The sequence below is a fragment of the Apteryx mantelli genome, chromosome 15, assembly GCF_036417845.1.
Source record: "Apteryx mantelli isolate bAptMan1 chromosome 15, bAptMan1.hap1, whole genome shotgun sequence".
In the NCBI taxonomy this organism is placed as follows: domain Eukaryota; kingdom Metazoa; phylum Chordata; class Aves; order Apterygiformes; family Apterygidae; genus Apteryx; species Apteryx mantelli.
The window spans coordinates 16,689,926-16,710,000 of NC_089992.1; the positions used below are offsets into that span (position 1 = coordinate 16,689,926).

Genomic DNA, 20,075 nt, shown 5'->3' on the forward strand with positions numbered 1-20,075 from the left:
TATATCAAAATGAGCATGTTAGATGCTCTTAACTTGAGTGGAGGTCTGTATAGAAGAATCTTAAATCTGTGCATAGTTCTAAAATTGCTATCTGAAAAAATAACACGATCAAATTGCAACTTGTGTAATTTCACAGAGACTTTATATGGAACTGCTGCAACTTCTGCTTTACCTCAAAGATAATGCGTCCGTTACCATAAATTAATGTAGTATTTTATAACAGATAAGGATAAAAGCTTTTTTGAAGGCTGTTTCTTAATATCTTTTGCTTGGTAGTACTTGTAGTCCTGGTGGGAAGGCTTTCAGAGCCCCTGAAGTCAGCTGGGGAAGTAAGCGGCAGCCTCCTGTTGTTAGGCTGCCGCGTGTTGTCCCGTTCAACTGAGGTGCCTCCTTGCGCTTGCTTGATCAGTGCGAATGCTGGGCAGGTTGCTGTGGCTGGGACCATGCAGTCCGTCATCAATGGGCAATATAAAAATTATATACATATATATGTTTATATATTTAAGGAATGGTGCTGAAAATAAAGCACTATATCATCTTCAAAAAAAAATTACAGATGAAGATGTTAATTTACACACACACACTAAAAATTGAATTAAATTACATACTGCTTTAGCGCCACCGAATTTGTTGGGAAGTCAAGACCTGTAAAGAAAACAGGCTGTACAGTCTTGGGAATTTAGTTACAGGATTTAGATTTAGATGCAGGGAAATACTAGTTGGATTCCTACCTGTGGATGACAGAAGGATTGTTTTGCTTTTGGTCGATCGTTCAGCTTCATTTGCAAAAGAATTTTTCCAAGCAGCAAGTTGGAGTACAAAAGCAAGGGGGAAATGCAGAGAAAAGGTATGCCAAGGCACAACTAGCTACCTGCACTTTGATATACAATCTTCTAAAGCTTGTTGGATGCTGAATTATTTAACAAATTCAAAAAGTGTGTGTGTGTGTGTGTGCGCGCACACCTGTGCGTGTGCCAACGTATTCGTATGGATTCAGATTTTGACTATGGAGCCACCTACAGGGAGACGATATAAGTGCAGCTGTAGCTGCGTGTTCCCTGTTTGGGGAGACAGGAAGTGCAAAATATGCTGTACTTCAGTAAGGAAATAAAAGTTAAATGATACTAAAGTTGGACCAGCAGAGGGACCCCTCAATCACTTTCTAATTTTGCAAATAAATTTTCTTGGCCATATTGAATTGATGTGAAAAGACTTGTAATTCAAGTACTCTTTTACAAGCTTCACAAACAGAAGCAATCATTTTGGAAAGCTGTAAAGTTCTCTTAAAGTCTAATCACATTTTCATATTGGCCAGGTTTTTATCACATTTTAGGCTGGTGATTATTGGGCTTCTGGTGGCATAAGTTATTTTCTCAGGATAGTAAATCTTTACTTTTTAGTTAAGAGCTTCATATAGAGGTTTTCAAAATTTTAATATTTTCAGCACAATAATGAAACTTTCTGAATTTGAAAAATATTAATGTGTTACCTCTCAAAGTGGTATTTGAAAAGTTTTGAAACCAAAGTTTAAAAATGACTTCAAATAAATAGTTTTGAGTTTTATTCTGAAGATGGTAGATAACGCTACTTTTTTTTCCTTTTTCCTCATTTTTCCATTCTAGTAAAACTTATATATAAAAATAAAATCAACTAAAATTCGATATTATTTGGAGAACTACTGCTTTCTACTAGCATTACTAGCTTTCTAACTATAGTTGCCTATTTAAAAGTATACTCTATTTTTCATTTCCAGTCACACATGACAGATTCAAATTTTTATTAAAAAACAAACCTTAATGTTGCCAGGTAAAAATAATGGATGGTGTTTGATAATAATCACACTTGTGTTTGGTTTTTTTTCTGCCCCTTAAAACTCTTCCCTCTGGTTATAGCAACACAAATGTAAAACGTGAAGTTAAAGCCAAGCCTGCTGAACAGGGAAGCTGCAGAGCTGCTGACTGCTGCATAGTTAAGCAGACTGGTTTGCTTCAGACTTCTGTTTGCGATCTTTTTTTTCCTCTAAAAAGTTACTTGGTTGTTTAAAATTGCCTTCCATAAAGTTAGTCTGTTCTGTCTTTTTGCTGGACAGTTCACTTAGTGGCTGGTTAGGGATGGAAGGGTGCACTACTGTCAGGGTTTTGACCAAAATAGCATCTGCCTAACTGATGGAGTAATTGCAGGGCTGTGTAATAAACACTGTTTTCCACTCAGAACAGCTAGATTTGATTCTTAAGGCTTGAAAGCAAGTCTGTTTCCATGGCTACGTTATGTGTGATTTAGACTACTTCAGCAATGATCCTACCTCTGGCCTTGTTCTAGTTAATCATCATAAACTTTTGATTTTAAAGTAAGTTATGCTGGGAGTTGTAAGACTCCTAGAAGTTATTTCAGAACTGTTGCAACAGAAGTAGCTCAATCAAGTTACTGTATATTTTTTTAATTAGCAACAGGTTGCTCTGTAATCAGACTAATTTTCTATGAATTTGTGTCCTTCATCCTCTAGGCGCCATCCCTGCCTTTATTTCAGTGGGGCATCAGTTGGGGTCTGTGTCCTCTGTTCAGGTGCCAGTTTTCTTAAAACTGGTGAGAACTGGGTCATTTTGCAAGGTCTGTTCCTCTTTCCAGTAGGGCTGAAGTGGATGAGGAGGCTTCGGCAGGGCAGCACATGCAGGCCGCGAGGGCAGCTGCCCGGCCTCCCTCCCTTCGTAGGGAAGCGGGGCAGCTGAGCCCCGAGGACATGAAACGGAGATTAGTAAGGAGAAAAGAATTGGGATCCCCAACAATAGCAGGTCTGGGGGTGTATTAAGATACCATTTTTCAGAAGGGCTTAAGCAGAGGCTCCGTGGGACATTTGTGTGTTCTGTCTAGCTGTGACCGTGGCTGGTGAGAAAGGAACTCTGCGTTTTGGTTGCAGATAATTCATTGTAAAAGTGTTGCCTCTCGTTGTGTTTGAAAAGGTCCATTTACAATAATAACTGTGATAAAAAGCAGTAAGCTTGTTAAGGTAGTGTGATATTTTAATTTTATTGTGCAATATATTTGGCCAGGGATGGCTCTTGTCTGTGGAGATACTAGCATGCCTAAGTATCCCTTACATAGCAGGAGGATAATTTTCAGTGATCTATATGATCTCAGAAAGGGTGTATATTTTATATTAATTCAAGTGATGGGTTATATTTGCTTATTGTGTTTTTGTTTTGTGGCTCTGACAAGTTGGACAAAAATGTATTTGACATAAAAGCTTGTGTTTTTAGAGAGAATATGTAGTTCGTATAAAAGATCTCTAGTCTGAAAATGATCTTTGAAAATATTCTTATACAGGTGGTTTGGTTTATTATTAGGTCAGTATTTCACTTAGCATCAGATTTCATAATCAATATACTGAAAGAAACAGACAGTTTGTTGTTTTGGACACACACTACAGGGTCATGAGTGGAAACAATTCAGGCTACAAAGTGCATATCAGTTCAGTGCTCCGCTGCTGACGGCATGTCTGTCTGAAATCAAGTTTAAAAAATTGGCCCTGTCTCCAGCTGACTTGTTTTGTCAGGCTGAGTCATGAGATTAACCCTTGACTTGTCACCAAGGAAAACCGGAGTAAACAACTGTATTGAGTACAGTATCACTGATCCAGCTATGATTCATTTCACTGTAACATGATTCTCTTAAGAAAACAAATTTCATAGCAGCTGTTGCTCAGCTTAAAGGGGGATTAAAAAAATTGCAACCAGAAAACAAAAAACTTTCTTTGGACTTCAGAAGTATTTGGAGTAGTTATCTGGTAGGACTTCCTGCACATATGGAATTATTAGCAACAACATCACTGATTAAGTTTTTGTGCGTTTTTTCAAATTATTCCATTTTTTTTACCTATTTTTCATCCATTCTGGTCAAAGTAACCTTCTGTGGGGTGAAGTTTGATATGCTTGATAGAATTATGACTTGATCCTGTAAGTTTAACAAACTTTGCAAATGTACTGTGAGAAACAGTATTTTAATACAGTATGTGTAAAGCAGATACAATGATAAATTCCCTATATGGTACACTAAGATGTTATTCCCATTAATGGAGTTGAGAGTAGGACAACTAATTCCCTTTTCAGTGAAATGAAATTGATGTCCTTTTGATTTGTTGGGAGGTAATTCAGGACCAAATTCATTTATCAAATCGTTATGGAGGTACCTGTCTTTAGGCTAGTTTGTCTACAGATGTAGACAGCATTTGCAGTGGCTTCATTCAGTCATATTGATTTATTATTGTTGTGTTACCTGCATGATGGTAAACATCAATGATTTCCTTGTACTGATAAAAGCTGATTTTTTAGTAAATATTTCCAGTTAACGTTATGTATATATTTTTCATTGCAGCTGCTCTTTGCAAGTACGTAATGAGCAGACTGCTGTAAGGAGGAGAAAAGGAAACCCTAATGCTATGTAGCAAAGTCAGGTTTTCACACTGTGCATTTTAACATTTATGAAAGTATTTTTAATACAGTTGCGTACTGCTCTAGTATTTGAGTGGGGGCTTGATCTTGCCCTTCATCCTAAGCACAACCATTTTGAAAACTGAGCATGTGTGCATGGAGGTGCACTAGCAATTACAAATATGTCAATGACAATCCTTACTTTAAAAAACTGAATCTAGTTACTGTGGAAGTATTTTTAATGTTTTGAGTTTCTTGCATGCTTGAATTATTTCAGAAGGAACATTCTCTTATTTCGCCAGCTCTTACGAGCTGAAAGCGCTTTTTTCAGTGTTTGGTTTTGGGTTTTGTTTTTGTTTTTCTCTAAGTTGTACATTAGTCTAAGTGACTGGTTTCAATCTAGCATATGATGCGAAGCGGCGCGTGCAAAGATCTGAAGATCTTTCAGTGTATCTCATCTGTGGACTCCCGAGTGTTAGCGAGAAGATTGAAGGCAGGGCCTTGTTAGCTGTAAATCAAAGCTTCTCACAGATTCTCTGGGGCCTGAAATGGGTCTCTGTGGTCCCTAGGGGAGGAGGGAAGCTGCAAGTCGCTCTGCGGGCCTGGTGTTTTAATAGTCTCAAGTACAGGGATGTTCTTTTCTGCAGCTGCTGCTACATCTTTTGTATTGGTGAACGGTTCAGTTCAGATAGCATTAGCTTCTAAGGCACTGCATAGTTAAACAGTTTTAGATGTATAGCTTTACTTGAAGTAAAAATGCAAATTTTTTCAGTTGGTTTAAACATCAGGATATCTTTGTCAACATGCTCTGACGTTGGAAAACAGCAGTTTTAAATGTCTGTTATTGATTGGAACAGTTCTCTGAAAAAGTGTTTGAGGACAAAAGCGTGAATATTTTGGGTCAATATGTGTATATTGTGTGTACTTACAGATCTTGCAGTAGTTATGTCCTGAGGTAACAGACATCATGCAAAAGACCTACTAAGAGTTTTATCTGATCCTATCATTTCACTATAGTCTGTTACCCTTTCAGATTTTTTCTTTTTAGTTTAAAAGATTTCCAGGATATACAAAGTGTTGGGCAGAATGACCCAAATTTCTGCAGCTTACTTCCTTTCCCTATAAAATGCTGAACTGAACTTTGCCCGTTTTTCCTTATCCTGAAGTATTTTCCTGCTTTTGTGAGGAGGGAGGCAGGGGGAACTCACAGCATTGGCAGTCCACGCAGTCAGAGGTGGAGAAATGATGTTTTGCATTAACCTTTTCTTGCCCGGATCAGAATCCATATCTGACTTACTAGAAACTCTGTTAACAGCCAAGTATATTCATATATAGAGCAGATTTACACTGGGTTAAGAGTCAGTTAATGCCACTGTTCAGTAAAGAATGCAAAAAAGACTTAACAGCCACAGATAATGTGCAAGCACTGAGGGATTTTTGTGCTGCAAGTTGCACTGTGTCACACTGCGTGATACGTTTTTGTGAAGCACTGATGTTTTATTTTCCTTCTCTGGTCCTCCGTTTCTTACACAGGCACAGAAAAGTGCTGGGTTTTGCCTTTTTTCGTACAAAAATGCATTATCTATGCAGGGGCAGCTGGGCTCGTGCTTTCACCGACGGTCATACTTTGTATATTGTATCTTAAAGATAAATTTCGGGCGATTCCATAAAATGGAAGTGCTTATGCTCGACACGGGCGGTGTTTCTGAGCGAGCACCGGCTCGGTGCGCTCCCTTTGTTCTGCCCCGGCACCCGCTTCCCTGTCCGCGAGGGACCCGCGGCCTGGCGCCACGCGGCGCCGGGCCGCGGCCGGGCCGCCGCGGGGCTCGGGGCGCGGGGCTCGGGGCACGGGGCCCGCGCCGGCCCCGCTCGCTCCGCGGGCTGCGGCGCTGCTCGGTGCTGCCGCGCCGCGCTAAGCCCCGCGGCCAGGAGCGCTCGGCGGCGGCAGCGGGGGCGGACCCAGCTCGGGGCGAGCGCCCCCCCCCGCCCGGCGCGATGGTTCCGCCCTGTTTTGCATACGCGCCCCCGGAGCGGCTCCGCGTGTGCGCGCCCGCGCGGCGGAGCGGAGCAGGGCGGCGCGGCGCGGAGCGGAGCGCGGCGCTCAGTGCAGCCCGCGGCGCGGCCGGCGGAGGATGTACTGCGCGTACCCGGTGCCCGGCGCGGGCGGCAGCTCGCTCATGTACTACTACAACGGGAAGACGGTGAGGCGCGCCTTTGTCCGCGGGCGCGGCGGGGCGCGGGCGTCCCCGGGCGGCGGCCGGGCTCGGGGGCTGCGCTCGGGCGCGACCTGCTCCGCGGGGCAGGGTCCGCGCAGGGCGCGGGCGATCCCGGCCGCCTTGCAGGGAGTCGCGTCCGGGCTGTTGGCCGCTCGGTGCGGCGGGGGTGGGGGAGATGAAAGTCTCCTCAGTTATTTATAAAAACAACAAGTATGGGGCTCTGGGAACGATTAGGGCAGCGGCCAGCGAGGCTTGTGTTTCCTGTTCGGAGCTGGAGGCTGCGAGCGCGCCTCGCTCTTGCGCCATCTGTTCCCAATCGCGGCGGCGCTCTGACCCTCGGCACCAAAGTTGCTCCGCTTCACAAATCTGCGCCGCGGCTTGTTCGCCGGCCTCGCTGCAGCTTTTGCCTGAGAGCGTCGAGAAGTTTTGCTTTTTCTCTGCCGCTCTGCGTGCTCCCAGCTTGCTGCGCGTCAGCGTGCCTGGCTACGCTGAAATGATTCCTGGGTTTAGTGGCTGGCTTCGAGGTTTTGAGCTGCGGCCGCTGCCTCGGGAGCGCGTCGAGCTGCCGGGGGCTGGGGAATCCCAGCGGTGCAGCGCCCGCGAGGCAGCGTTAGCGCTGCTCCTCCCCGCCTTGCCGTTCTGCTTGCGGGGGCTCGAAATGGCCCAAATCCTGCCGTGTCCGCTGGAGAAAACAAAATGCTGTAACTTCTAAAGGGGGGGGGGGGAGTATAGTTTGAACAGTAAATTTACTATAGTGTGGTAGTTTGTTTCAGTGTTTGTTGTATGTGGTTTTGCCTTTCTTCTGTTATTAAAAATAACATTAAATAGGAAAAGGGAGATGCTGATCTCTCTCTCTTTCTCTCTCTCTTTTTTTTTTAACTGATGTTTTCCTCCCATGGGCCTACATGAGCTTTGCCTTTATTAGTAAACTTTTTGCCAACACTTTTGTTCAATGGTAATTAAACTATGGATCTTTATATTCATTAAGGATGATCTGTATGAGCTTCTTGAATAACAGAAAAGATGCTGGAAGAGAGGTTAGGAGAATAAGCAAAATTGCTTGGTCTCTATTTCATTTCCTTTGGTATAAATGCCAGCTGTCTTTCAAATATGAAATTATTTTTCTTTCATGTCTGCTCCTAAGCTAAAACAGTCTGTTTGAAGTTTTATGTGAAGATATATATAAGACTTAAGTAAAATTAACTATACAGTACCCCTGAAGCAAAGGGAATATAACTTGCATGGAGTTTTGATTTTATTTTTTCTAGAGCACAGATCACTCTATTACAACATTTCTCTTTGTTCTTGTAGCAGGAGAAAAGGCTTTGATCTTATTAAGTATTTCCAGGCATATAGTAGATGGAAGTGCTGGTACTGTAGGGGAGCATGGCTTGAAAATTGATAGCATGTGCCTGTTATGGGTCAGAGGTGACCTTTATGAGCTTGAAGAGTTAGTAAATAGATGACAAATCATATGATGCTCCTATATCATGTTGCCTGAGGTTTTATTTAAATTTTTTTTGTGTGTCTCACTAGCTTTTAGCATTTTCTCTCCCAGGAATTTTGCAAGTTCAAATAAATTATTGATTAATTTAAATACATAGAAGCAGGATATGTGAAGTTGGGGGGCTGATTTTTATATTACTGTTTTTTAAGCACATCTTAGCGTAGGTGTCAAATCTTTGTATAAACCTTTCCATACTTAGAAAACAGTATATACCCTGATTTTGATGTGTCTTGCTTTTAGTTGTATTGCTTGATCTATTAGGAGTTAATGGCATCTGCTTCATTTTCTGAGGTTTTTGAGCTTTTTATTTGAGTTATTGTATTAGGTTTTGGATATCAACATGCCTTGATATCCATTGATGTACATAAAATCTGATTTATTCACAAGCAAAACAAGTGGGAAATGACACGTAGAAAATGTGGTGTTTTAAACTTTTTATTAAATGTTATATTCTTTTCAAACTTTTTAATTTTGTAAACCAGAATATAGCTTAATATTAAACTAGAAAACAAGATTCTGAGCACCGCAATAGATGGTTTCATGTGCATTGACACATAAATTAAAAGTTTTAAAATGTCTGTGTGTGGGGGGGGTTGTTTTGTTGTTTACTTGTTTTTTTGTTGTTTTTTTTAACTGTTAAAGATTTAATTTATGTAACTTTTGGTACATTTTAGAAGAGACACATGAAAGTGAAAACTATTTTTTGATGCAAAACCCCTGCCAAGAAGTAAAATTTTACCTTTATGTGCACTAGGTATTATAAAATACATCTGTTTCAAGAAATCCTTCCCAATTTAAAAAGAAAAAAGATCATAATCTGTTTCAGAAAGAAAATAAAGTACTTGCACTGATCCAGAAAATTCAGCCTTTTTTTTTTTGCTTCACCTGTTGATATGCAAAAAATATTTTCTAAATTTTTCAAAGGCTTACAAGAGGGAAGCTTAATTCATGTAGAGTTTTCTGACAAACTTTGAAAAGTACAGCAAAAAATCATCTATTTTTTTCTTTAAAGTTTCACCTTTACTTTCATTTCTACAAAACTAGGCTATAGACACAAAATCAAAACTTCCAACCCACATTAAAAAAAAAAAAACTGAACAGATGTTTGAGGAAAAAATAACAGCACATATTTTTGATGGGACAATAATAGCACATGACACTTTTTAACAGTTTAAAGATCATTCATTTTTTTAAACAGTAAATGATTAAGCAAACGTCATCATTCAGTGTTGCGCTTTTTTGTTTAAATTTTATAATAATCAAGGGCACCAAAATAATATTTAAATAGAGGAAGCTTTTTTTCTTGTTTGTGCATAAAGAATAAAAGTTAAAGAATAAAAAGATAGTTTTCTGCTTTTTCAGTTCATTTGAGCATTTAAAAATAAATTGGTTATTTTCTAAATGTACTTTCTAAGGGATCTAACAGTCCTACCATAGGATTATTTTAAAATTGATCCCAATGAGTACTATGTCAGTTATCCCTTCCAAAATCAAATCACTTTAAGAAACAGCATTGATTATGTTTTTTGTGACCTATGACTATTGTTTCATATGAGAACAAACTCGTGAATGTATTACACGGTATTGTTGCATTCTGTGCATAGCATGGGTTAATTTGGTACACTAGTCTACATACAATTGTGTTTTATTATTGAATAAATACTGTGTTTTCCCAGCCTAGGTGAAGATTTCATTGAGCACTTCACTTAAATGGAGTTACTGCATGTATCATAGTAAATTGCTACAATAGCTATTAAGGAAGGGAGTACAAAATTCATAAGAGCTGCACTTTTGAAAATACTTAATGTTTTGTGCTTTCTGTTTTGTAAGCTAGCTTATGTGGAGATGGTTGGAGAAAATGTGGTTCCTTGAGAGTTTTTAGAGCATAGACCATTTATGAATGTGTATGTGTAAGTGTGTGTGTGTGTGTGTGTATCTATATATGCATACATGTGTGTGGATATGTTTTTAGTAGATGCAATGTGGCCTGTCTTGCAGTCATCATTCTTTGAGTTATAATATTGAGATATATATTTAATAATACTGTATAATGCTTAGATGACATGACAATACACTTTTATTTGTAGCTGTTATGTGATAAATAATGTGCCAAGTCTTTTAACATCAATATAAAATGTTTTCAGTTTGTAAATTTTAGAGTAACCAGGTGCTAACAAGAGTGATTCAATTCTGCTTTTATTAGTATTGGACTAGTTAGTATACAGGGAGAAAAGTACAATTAAATCTGTTCTGTACCATATGCTGCCCTCAGCAACTTAGACAAGGTCAAAGCTGATATTTGTAAGTCGGGACAAATACAAGATCATCTGGAAAGTCTCTAGGGGTACGCTGCTGTGGACATTGAATAAGGAGCGGCAGTAAACCCCGGTCAGCAGGATTTTCTTCTGTTCTGCGCCCTCTTCTCCTTTCCCCTCCCCGCTCCCCCAAAACGTGCCACGAGTTGGGATGCGTCAGCCCGGAGCGTTTCCTCTGCCCGGCTCGGCGGAGCGGAGCTGCCAGCGTGGGAGAGCGGTCCCCCCAGGGCCCCCCGCGGCCGCCAGCTCCGCGATGCCTCGGCACGACGCCTGCGCCCGTTTCCCTGCGCAGGCGATGGCAGCCAGCGATGGCATCAGGTGCCACGCGGGATGGAGCCGTGTTGCTCAAAATGTGAGCGCTGAAGAGCGGCGCGCGCCTGTCTGTGCAGCACAGCGTATCTGCTCTTGCGATCCCACGTTGCGCATTGAAGTCAGTCTGTAGAAGTGTAATAGTCTGAGTTGCAGAAACTGAGAGTATTCGTGAGTTCAGGGAAAAGATAAACAAAAGCAAAAGACAGCCTCATATCTACTGCTGTAGTTGGTATTGGTGATAGGCATTCCTATCACAGCCGTAATCATTTTCTGATAAATAGTGAGCAGGCTGTGAAGCAGGCTGATTAGTTTAATTTATCCTCATTTTTTGTTTTCTTACAATTTCTGGATTTAAACAGGAATTTCTGAAGACTCAGCTGTATGTGTTATTTAGTGACAGTCTAGTTTGAATCTGAAAATGGGAGGAAGAGAGCTTGCTTAGCAAATATATTAGAAAAAGACTTTGCAGACATTATATACAAGTATGTATTTCTGGTGGTGTTCTTGCTGCCTCACCTTCTTGTCCCTCCCTTCTCTGCCTCACACTACAACTTAAAAAAAAAATCAAAGAACAAACCAAAAAGTTTCTGTACGCTGAATTTGGAGTTACAGTGAGTTGGCTTCTCACTTTTTAATGTGACTTTAAGATTGTTGTTTACTGCTGAAGAAGCTGAGGAGAACTTGTTATGTATCATTGCAGTAGGATTCTGCATTTCAGAAATACCCAAAAAGGCATGTATAGCATGCCTAAACTGCATAAACATTTATTTAAGATGGCATTCAGTCTAGCTACTTCAAGGAGTTTGAATTTTATACCATCTTTAAAAATTATGGGCAGATTTGCAGATGAGACTGATGCTCTGTGCTCTGAGGAGTGTTTTATTTTCCTTCTGGGCTGTGAGAAGAGGGTATAAAACACATGAACCTCACAGCTGGTACTGGAAACAGAAAGTAGAATTTAGGACATGATGTACTGAATCTTGTATATTATGGCTCTTCTTCAGTTTATTGTCTTGCTTAAATATTAGCTAGCCAAAAATGGAGGTTTTTGGCAACTTTTTGCCTTGCTTTAACGAGAAGACTGGAAAACTGTAGTTAGCATTCTACATTCCTGTAGTGCATGCTTTCGACAGAAATATAATAAACACAAAAACAGTGTTTCCTCTTCCCAGAGCTGCCTTTCAGCAAAATCGTTTTTTGCCACAAAACCTGCAGATAATATACTGTAAAATTTTGCCACATGTACAAATCATTCATCAGTGCGCACTTGCTCAGTACATGACTGATGCAGCTGGAATGTAGATAGGCCAGTTAGCAGAGTCTGCAAGCTGCAGAATTGGTTATCCCTTTCTGCTGGTTTCAGAATATTGTCTGTCTGCAGCTGCATGCTAATATTTTCCTGAACTTCCAAGAATTGCTAATAACTAGACTTATATGAGTAGCACAGTTCATAATTTTGTAAACAGCATGCGTGATGGGAGACTTTAACTTGAGTTAGCATGAGCTCATCGGAAGTAAATTTTGATTACTTCATTCCTATTTTTTAATATGCTCTTAACATTAATATTAAACACTGATAAATATTTAAAAATTTGAAACATTAAGGGAAAATTGCCTGAGAGAAAGTATGCCAATAGGAGGACTGCAAGTGTTATATTAAATGCATTTATAGAATGAGACTTGAAGTTTACTTGTAACAGAGTAAAATCTGGTAAACCCAGATCTTCAGAATAATGTTCATGTTATTGATGCCTATATTAGTAAATAAAAGCACATTGAATAATCCTTTGATACATTTTAGGTACGTTAAGTCTTTAAATGATTAACTTTTATGATAGTGTTCATTGAATATGTTAAGAACAACTGCAGATCTGAGAACTAGATGCATATGTTTTGTTTAAACCTGATCTAGTAGGGTAATGTCCTTTCAGTTCTATCTTCTGGAACTCAGTTTCACCTTCCAAAAAAAAACAAAAAAACAAACCTTGGCCATCAAGCCATCATCCCGCCTTTCTGACTGGAGAAATGTGAAACAGCTCAGGCTGAGGAAGAGACAGAAATGGATCTCTGCCTTCATGTCCTTTGCAACTGATTTGTCCTACTTTCCTCTGCTGAGGCCATCTTGCCTTCAGAAATATTATGGCTGGAGGATTAATGTATATTCTAGCACAGCTCCAAAAAAGTCAAGTCCTCCACTTGATCAGTCATTTAAAAAGCTGTATTTGGCATGTGTTTATCTGGAGGGAATTTCCCGTTCATACTCGGCGAGTGGTTTGCTTGGCAGTTTGGAGATGTGTCCTGTGCCCTCAGGTGTAGCATGTGGAAGGGGGTCAGGAGATGGGCTCCTCTCTGACCTGTTAAAGAAAACCATCTTTCAAGACTTTTTAGACACGGTGAACTTTCAACAGTATTCCTCATCTTAATGGGAACATCAGCCAGGAAACACTAGTTTGCCCCCTGGATGTCACTGTTATCAGTTTAATAGAGTCCTAAAAGAGGACATCTTGAGCAGCCACGTCATATTTATAACCGCCTTACTCAGCTGTTGCAGAGGAGAACGCCTCCAACTGGAGCCCAGGTCCCCTCGCGCCGTAGCAGCTCTGTGGGCCTCCCGCGGCCAGCAGCCACAGAGGCTCCGCTTTGCTGGACCGGGGTCCTCGTGCACGCAGTGCTTTGGGAGGGAATGAGCTCTCCAACCCAGTACAGCTCTTCCTGACTGCAAAATATCGTTCCTCTATTGGCAACTTTTTGATTTAAAAACTTCGTATTTTGCACTTTGTGGACCTTAGTTTAATCTTAGCAAATTTTCTTCTCTGCTTTTGAATTTTGTTTGTAGTAACACAACATAAAAATTATGATTAGGTCATTAACCAGAAAAAAACCTGGCGCTCATCTGCAGGTGATCAGATGACATCAGAGGACTGGTTTTAATTTGTGGGTAGTTCTGATTGTAACCAAAAGAGACTTGCTCTTTTTGTGGAATTGGCTGGCTGTTTCCCCACATCTGGAGTTAATGAAGTCTTTGAGACCACATCAGTTGTGTTTTGCCGCAAGAACTCTTTGATCTAAAAAATCTAGACTGGCACAAGTGCAGCTTCATAACATTGCAGCTATGTTTTTGCAAGCTATAGTTAAGATACCAAAACAAGTAGAAACTATATAAAGTTATGCGTCTGTGCTAGAACTTTCATGTAGCTGTTTGGAAGGGCCTCTTTGACATTAATATAATTCGTAACATTTTTATTATGTTAATGGCTTGTACATGTGTATCTGTAAAGGATACATTTGTAGGAGTTAGGGTTGTTTTTTTTTTAATTTAATTTCACTTTTGAGATACTGTTTAATCACTTTTTATAAATCATCAAATTATGTAAAATATTGGAATTTCAGAGCTTCTATTTACAAGTCTTATTGATAATGTTACAGTTTAAAAGAAGTATAATTTGTCGTTGTAGATTCTTCCACATTAATCAACGTGAATCTTTATGTCAATGCTAAATGTCATAAAGCTTTGTTTCCACTGCTGTCCTGTGACAGTGATAGATTAACCATCAGCTATAGCATATGCTGTGTTATTCTGCACAACAGAGAACTTGTAAATTAAGCCCAGTTTTGCCTAATATGTTTGTAGTCTTATGACTGTGAGTATTTACAATTTGACAGACTGACATTTCTGTTAAAGTATGTCTGAGGCATGGAATATACATGCATTCATCCTATATAGTAAATACATATGTACTGTTAACACTGCTTATAACATATTGTCATTCTGTCACTCAGATTTGGTAAGCATCTCTATTTTAAATGTATTCCAGAAATTTAAAATTTGCAAGAAAAATATTGGACAGAAGCCCCCCCCACCCTGAAAGGGTTTTTCCCCTGAATTAACACTTTTTTCCCTTTATTTTGATGCAAAATTCAAATGTAAAAACAAACACGTAACTAAAAGTCCTATTTTTTCCACTTGACTCCTGTTTATCAGGTGTCTTTTTACCTGCCACTTTCGCTACATAGCCACTACTGGCAAATCTGTCCTAGCTTAATTCTTCATGTCCTTGCACGAGCGAGGCGAAGGGAGCGGTAGGTGAGCCCCTGTGGCCCCGGAGGGCGCTGGGCAGCGCTGGGGCGCGGGGCGAGGGCCGTGCCCGCTGCCCGCTCCGCATCGCCCCGCGCCCGCAGCCGCCCGCGGCCCTGCCCAGCCTTCGCCCTGCCTCCGCGGCAGGAGTCTGTCGTGTAGGAGGCTGAGGCTTCGCTGTTGCTTGGCTGCTTTTCCTGTCCCTTCTCTCGACTGGTAAACAGCATACTGTAAAGGAAAGGGAGGCACTTAAATGTTGTAGGTATAATGTTGTTGCCCCTATTTGCCTAGGAATGGATAAAAATATTCACTTTAGAATTTTAGGGCATTACACACTATGTAAGTTGCACTGTGTAAGTTTTGAAGTTATAAAGTTAAATTTTAATAAATGTGTTTACTTTACCTGAAGCACTAAGTATGTAAAAGTAAGGTGAACAATATAAAAATGAAATAAAAATACCACCTTTTTACTTTGTAGCAAACAGATGCTTTACTTTAAATGTTCTATGTTGGTGTTCTTTGCTGCTATACTTGTTAATTTGCTTTTTTTTTTTTAACTAATTTTCTTTAAGTGCACTAGTCATATTGCAATATTCAGTATATTGTCTAAAAATACTGCTATAAAGAAATAGCATCTTTTAGAGCAACTAGGATAGGAAGTAGAGTCCTTGTTTCTGTGAAAACTGATTTTGTTGTTTGGACTTACTTATTCCTGAACATGTGGGTGGGGGTTATTTTTTGGGTTTTTTTTGAGTGACTGCAGTTAAAACATCTAATCATTATGTTTATTTGGCCTCCCATGTAGTCTGAGTTGTTGAGAAAATTGGTTGTTTACAAGTTCAGAATGCTCATTCCAAAAAAGTTAACTAAAAAATTAGTATTACACTGATAAAAATGAATGATGCTGGTTTTCTTTAACACTAGGCCAGCATGAAAAAAATTTGCTTGAGATTGCAATTTTAAAATTTTTCCACAGGCCGTGCACTTACATTACATATATTGTGGATGATTTTACAAAGGCACGCAAGTTTCTGAATGGATGATGCAGCAGTCGCATTAAAATCCTCCCATTTGTCATTGGATGTGCTTTTCCTTTCTGATCGTGGGGATGCCAGCTAATTAAATATTCAGACAGGCATACAGTTGTTTTAAAATAAAATTTCTTGGGGGCCCAGCTGCTTTGTCCTTTTTTTTTTTTTTTTTTTTTTAAATCTTGAGCAACAAGTCTGTGCAAGTTGTGCACTTAGAAAGCAAAATCAGCATTCAAGCTTTTATTAGGCCACCTGGTTGAGTTGGCACATCAGAAAGTGTGGTGTTAGGATCATTCTACTGTAGCTCCACTGTACTGCGGCAACTTGCTAAAAAGCAAATAAAACAAGGACAACAAATGCTGCAGTTTGCTACACTGTCCTTTTTTCGTTTGGTTCTCTGTGCCTGTATGCTGTTCCGTTGTGTTTCTTGACTCATGACACCCAGATATTACTAAATACGTGCTTTTGCTGGTCTCCAATCTTTAGGTGTATGCACCATCCCCAAGTTCTGATGATTTCAACAGAGAATCTCCAAGTTACCCATCTCCTAAACCACCAAGCAGTATGTTTGCTAGCACTTTCTTTATGCAAGGTAGGTAAAATGACTTTTAAATATAGATATGTGTAACTTGTCCTTTCAGCAGAAAACTGAGATTAGCTACTGCTACCCTGAATGATTGGCTAAACTTAAAGGTAACATATTGTGCTATATCTTGTGGCTGAATTTTATATACTTTTAAAACAGTTAGATGAAGGGAGCTGTCTGTTGATTTAAAGTTTTCCTTGTGACATTAATTGCTGACTGAAATTTAAGGGGATTATACACCAGGCCAGATGGACAGAATCCCCCATCCTTTGATTTGTGGGGGCTGCAGAGCAGCACACCGCAGTGATGGAGAAAAATGAGGTGAGGGCTTCTCGACTGCTCAGGAATTTGGCTGTACAGTATCAGCTAACAGGCAAAGTTCTCAAATGCCTGTATGTCCGGCATGCCAAAAAAGGGGGGGGGGGGGAGAATCGAACAACCCTACAGCAGAATTCATTTCCTTGGCTTCGTGTCATGTAAGTAGCTCATACTGTAGTCTGAAGTTTTGGAGTACGTTGCAAGTCTGGTCCCTGAGTACAGGAGCGTACAGAGCACCTCACTTTGTGCCACTGAAGGAAAGTGCATTGACACGCTTGGGTTTCAGGCTTATGTAATATAGCCGTTTCAGTTATTTAAATCTGCTTATGAAATGTTTTTTTATGGTACTAAGGTATTTTAAACTATAAATTGCTTATTTTAGGTTCATAGATGTTTTGCACTGTGTGTTTATGGTGAGCTCTGCTTAACCAAGCATCTGTCCTTTCCATCCCCTTTTTATTATTTCTTTTAGTCTGGAATTTTTATCAACTCTCTTGATATAAATCTGGCCCTACTGAAAGTCTGTGTAATTAGCAGAAGTACTTGGTATTTTCTCAGCTGTGGTTGGATTGTATTTCAGCTATAAAGCCTCTGGTGGGTTTTTGGGGGGAGGGTTGGAGAGGGAAGGGTTGGTGGGTTTTTTTGTTTATTATATAAATACAGCAAGTGTGGTAGCAGAAAAATAGGAGACACAATATAAGCTATTCACCAGTTCCCTATTGATGTTTGTCTGAGTAGCTAAATTATGTATTCCTTTAAAATAATTTTCTAAAGGAAAGGAGAGCTCAGTACTCTCACATGAAATGTATTTTTCTTTTCTTTTCTTTGTTTATTAAAAAAAAAAAAAAGATGGGACCCACAGTTCTTCTGACCTCTGGAGTTCATCCAATGGCATGAGCCAGCCCGGTTACGGAGGAATGCTGGGGGGCTCGTCTTCCCACATGTCCCAGTCCGGCAGCTATGGCAGCCTGCCCACGCATGACCGCTTGGTGAGTTACCCAGCACCAGTTATGGTCCTCATGCTCGTACATGGAGATTTCACCTACAAAAGTTCATTTCCTGTTTGCTGCTCACCAATATCAATTAAAAACCCTGTTGTCAGAACTCAGTCTTACAATAGTAGATTTATGTCCTCTTATTTAGGTCTATTGTGTAATGAAAATCTGTGGCTCTGTAGTTAGTGGTCCATTTAAAGGGTGGATGAGTAGCTTTCTTAAATAATGGGTAAAGAGCTGGGTCTTGTATATATGGTATCTTAAAATATCAATATCTATTTGGAGACTACTAAATTGTCTTATGTCTGTTTTTTCTCTCTAGAGTTATCCCCCACATTCAGTCTCACCTACAGATATAAATGCCAGTCTTCCTCCAATGTCCAGCTTCCATCGTGGCAGTACCAGCAGTTCACCTTATGTAGCTGCCTCACACACTCCACCTGTCAATGGATCAGATAATATTCTGGGTAAAAAGTTCATCATGCCTTTTTTATTTTTATTTTTTTATTATACATAATTTTACAGGGGAAGGAAGTTAAGGCTATACTGTGCACAGAATTAATACTATTTAATTTATGGGGTGCTTGTAGTCAGGGATATTAAACCACTATGACACTTCTGTCCTCAGTATGGCTGAGGTGTAGCAAATTGGTTTGCAATCAACTTAAGTCTTACTGATTTACTTGCTTTCGTGGCCAAATCCATGCTTAAGAAACCGTATTCATTTAATTCATTTAACAGTGATTATCCTTCCATAGTTAAGTATATGTACAAATTCATTATGGTGGTTCTGGTATTGCGGTTTTCAGAGCTGCTGCTGTATCACCAAGATACTGTGCAGGAAAAAGGCAGGAAGAATGTTTCTTTGGGCTTTAGGGAGCTTGATAAACTGTATCGTAAATTCCTCCCTTAACTGATTTAAAGATTAGTGACTAGTCAGTATGGTGGCTAGTTTAGGCTCTTCAGCGCCTACCTAGAAAGCACAAAATATAGGATGATGATCTGTTCCTTGTGCATATTTGATAAGTATGGAATGTTTTGATCTCTTTCCTTCCTTCTCCTCTTGACCAACTTGGAAACAGTCAGAAGAAATGAAATGCAGGCCTCCTGTATTCAAAGTTTTCCTTTTCTTTTTTTCTTTTCCTTAAGATTTTAGATGTAATTATGTACTACATCATCTCTTAAGATACAACTGTAGAAATCAAATGGCTGTAGATATCCCTTTCCAATTTGATATGGTTTGTACTTAGCTTCATTTTCAGTAAGCAGAATTTAGTTGGAGTGACTATATTGACTTTGATTTCAGAACATGTTTTAGAGTTGGATCTTTAAACAGATCTCAGTTAATGAATCTGCATGTGAAATTCAAGGCTGGAAAATCCAAGTCTGCCACAACATGTGAAATGAGATGAGCGTTGCATCATTTGGATTTCTGGTGTGAATGTCCCACATACGTTAATAAGTTGTTGACACTAGAAGTTGATTGGTACAGAAATAAGATTCACTTTCAGAGGATCTATCTTCTACAGTAAAGCCCATATTTCAGGGAATTCAGGTCTTTTCTGTGTTTCCAGTTAGTTGGGCTTTAGACCTCCACTTGGTTTAATGGTGTTTGAAGTGAAAGGGCGCACAAAGCTGCCGACATACGACTAAGGGAAGAGTAATGGCAGGAGTGACAGAAACCTTGATGGATAAAGAGCCTTTCAGGGATTTTCTAAAATAAAGATGAGAGCACAGCACAGAAATAGAGCAGAGGAGCAAGGAAGCACACAAGGAGCCCTTGCATCTTCAGTGAGTTCGGCTTCTAGCATTAATGAAATGTGCAGCACTTTAGTGTTAACTTACGCGTTAGGAGTCAGGTGTAGTCATATAACTTTCTTATTATTTTGGTTTTCATTTTACATGTCACTGAAATTAATCTGTGATATGACATGTAGTAATTTGTCTTCTTAATTACCTTCACTTGTTGGTCCTCAACTTATCATGGTGATACTCTGTTTGATTTTTAAGAGGGGAGCACCTAAATTTAAAATAATTGTTTTAATTTTTAAATATAATGACAATTGGTTCTATTGACATTGACTTCCTTAGAATATCCTGTTTAAAAAGTGGTTTCTCACTGTATGTAATGAATACAATAATAAAAGTAAGTAAAACTTCAGCTTTAAAAATAAGTGTTGGTTTACTTTCCATGTCACAGGAAACAGAGGAAATGGTGCTGGGAGCTCACAGACAGGTGATGCACTTGGAAAGGCATTGGCATCTGTAAGTAGTAATTAGAATATTCAGATCTTAA

General features: G+C 39.7%; 1 protein-coding gene across 7 annotated transcripts in view; it reads left to right on the forward strand.

Annotated features, from left to right (window-relative positions):
* The window catches only part of TCF12 (transcription factor 12), a 184,538-nt gene that overhangs the window by 136,152 nt on the left and 28,311 nt on the right, over window positions 1–20,075 (forward strand). For all 7 annotated transcript variants that reach the window (XM_067305579.1, XM_067305582.1, XM_067305580.1 and 4 more), the window contains 4 exons: window positions 16,367–16,472; window positions 17,634–17,773; window positions 18,102–18,246; window positions 19,980–20,044. In XM_067305579.1, coding sequence (XP_067161680.1) covers window positions 16,367–16,472; window positions 17,634–17,773; window positions 18,102–18,246; window positions 19,980–20,044 — 456 coding nt within the window. The remainder of the gene's footprint in view (window positions 1–16,366; window positions 16,473–17,633; window positions 17,774–18,101; window positions 18,247–19,979; window positions 20,045–20,075) is intronic.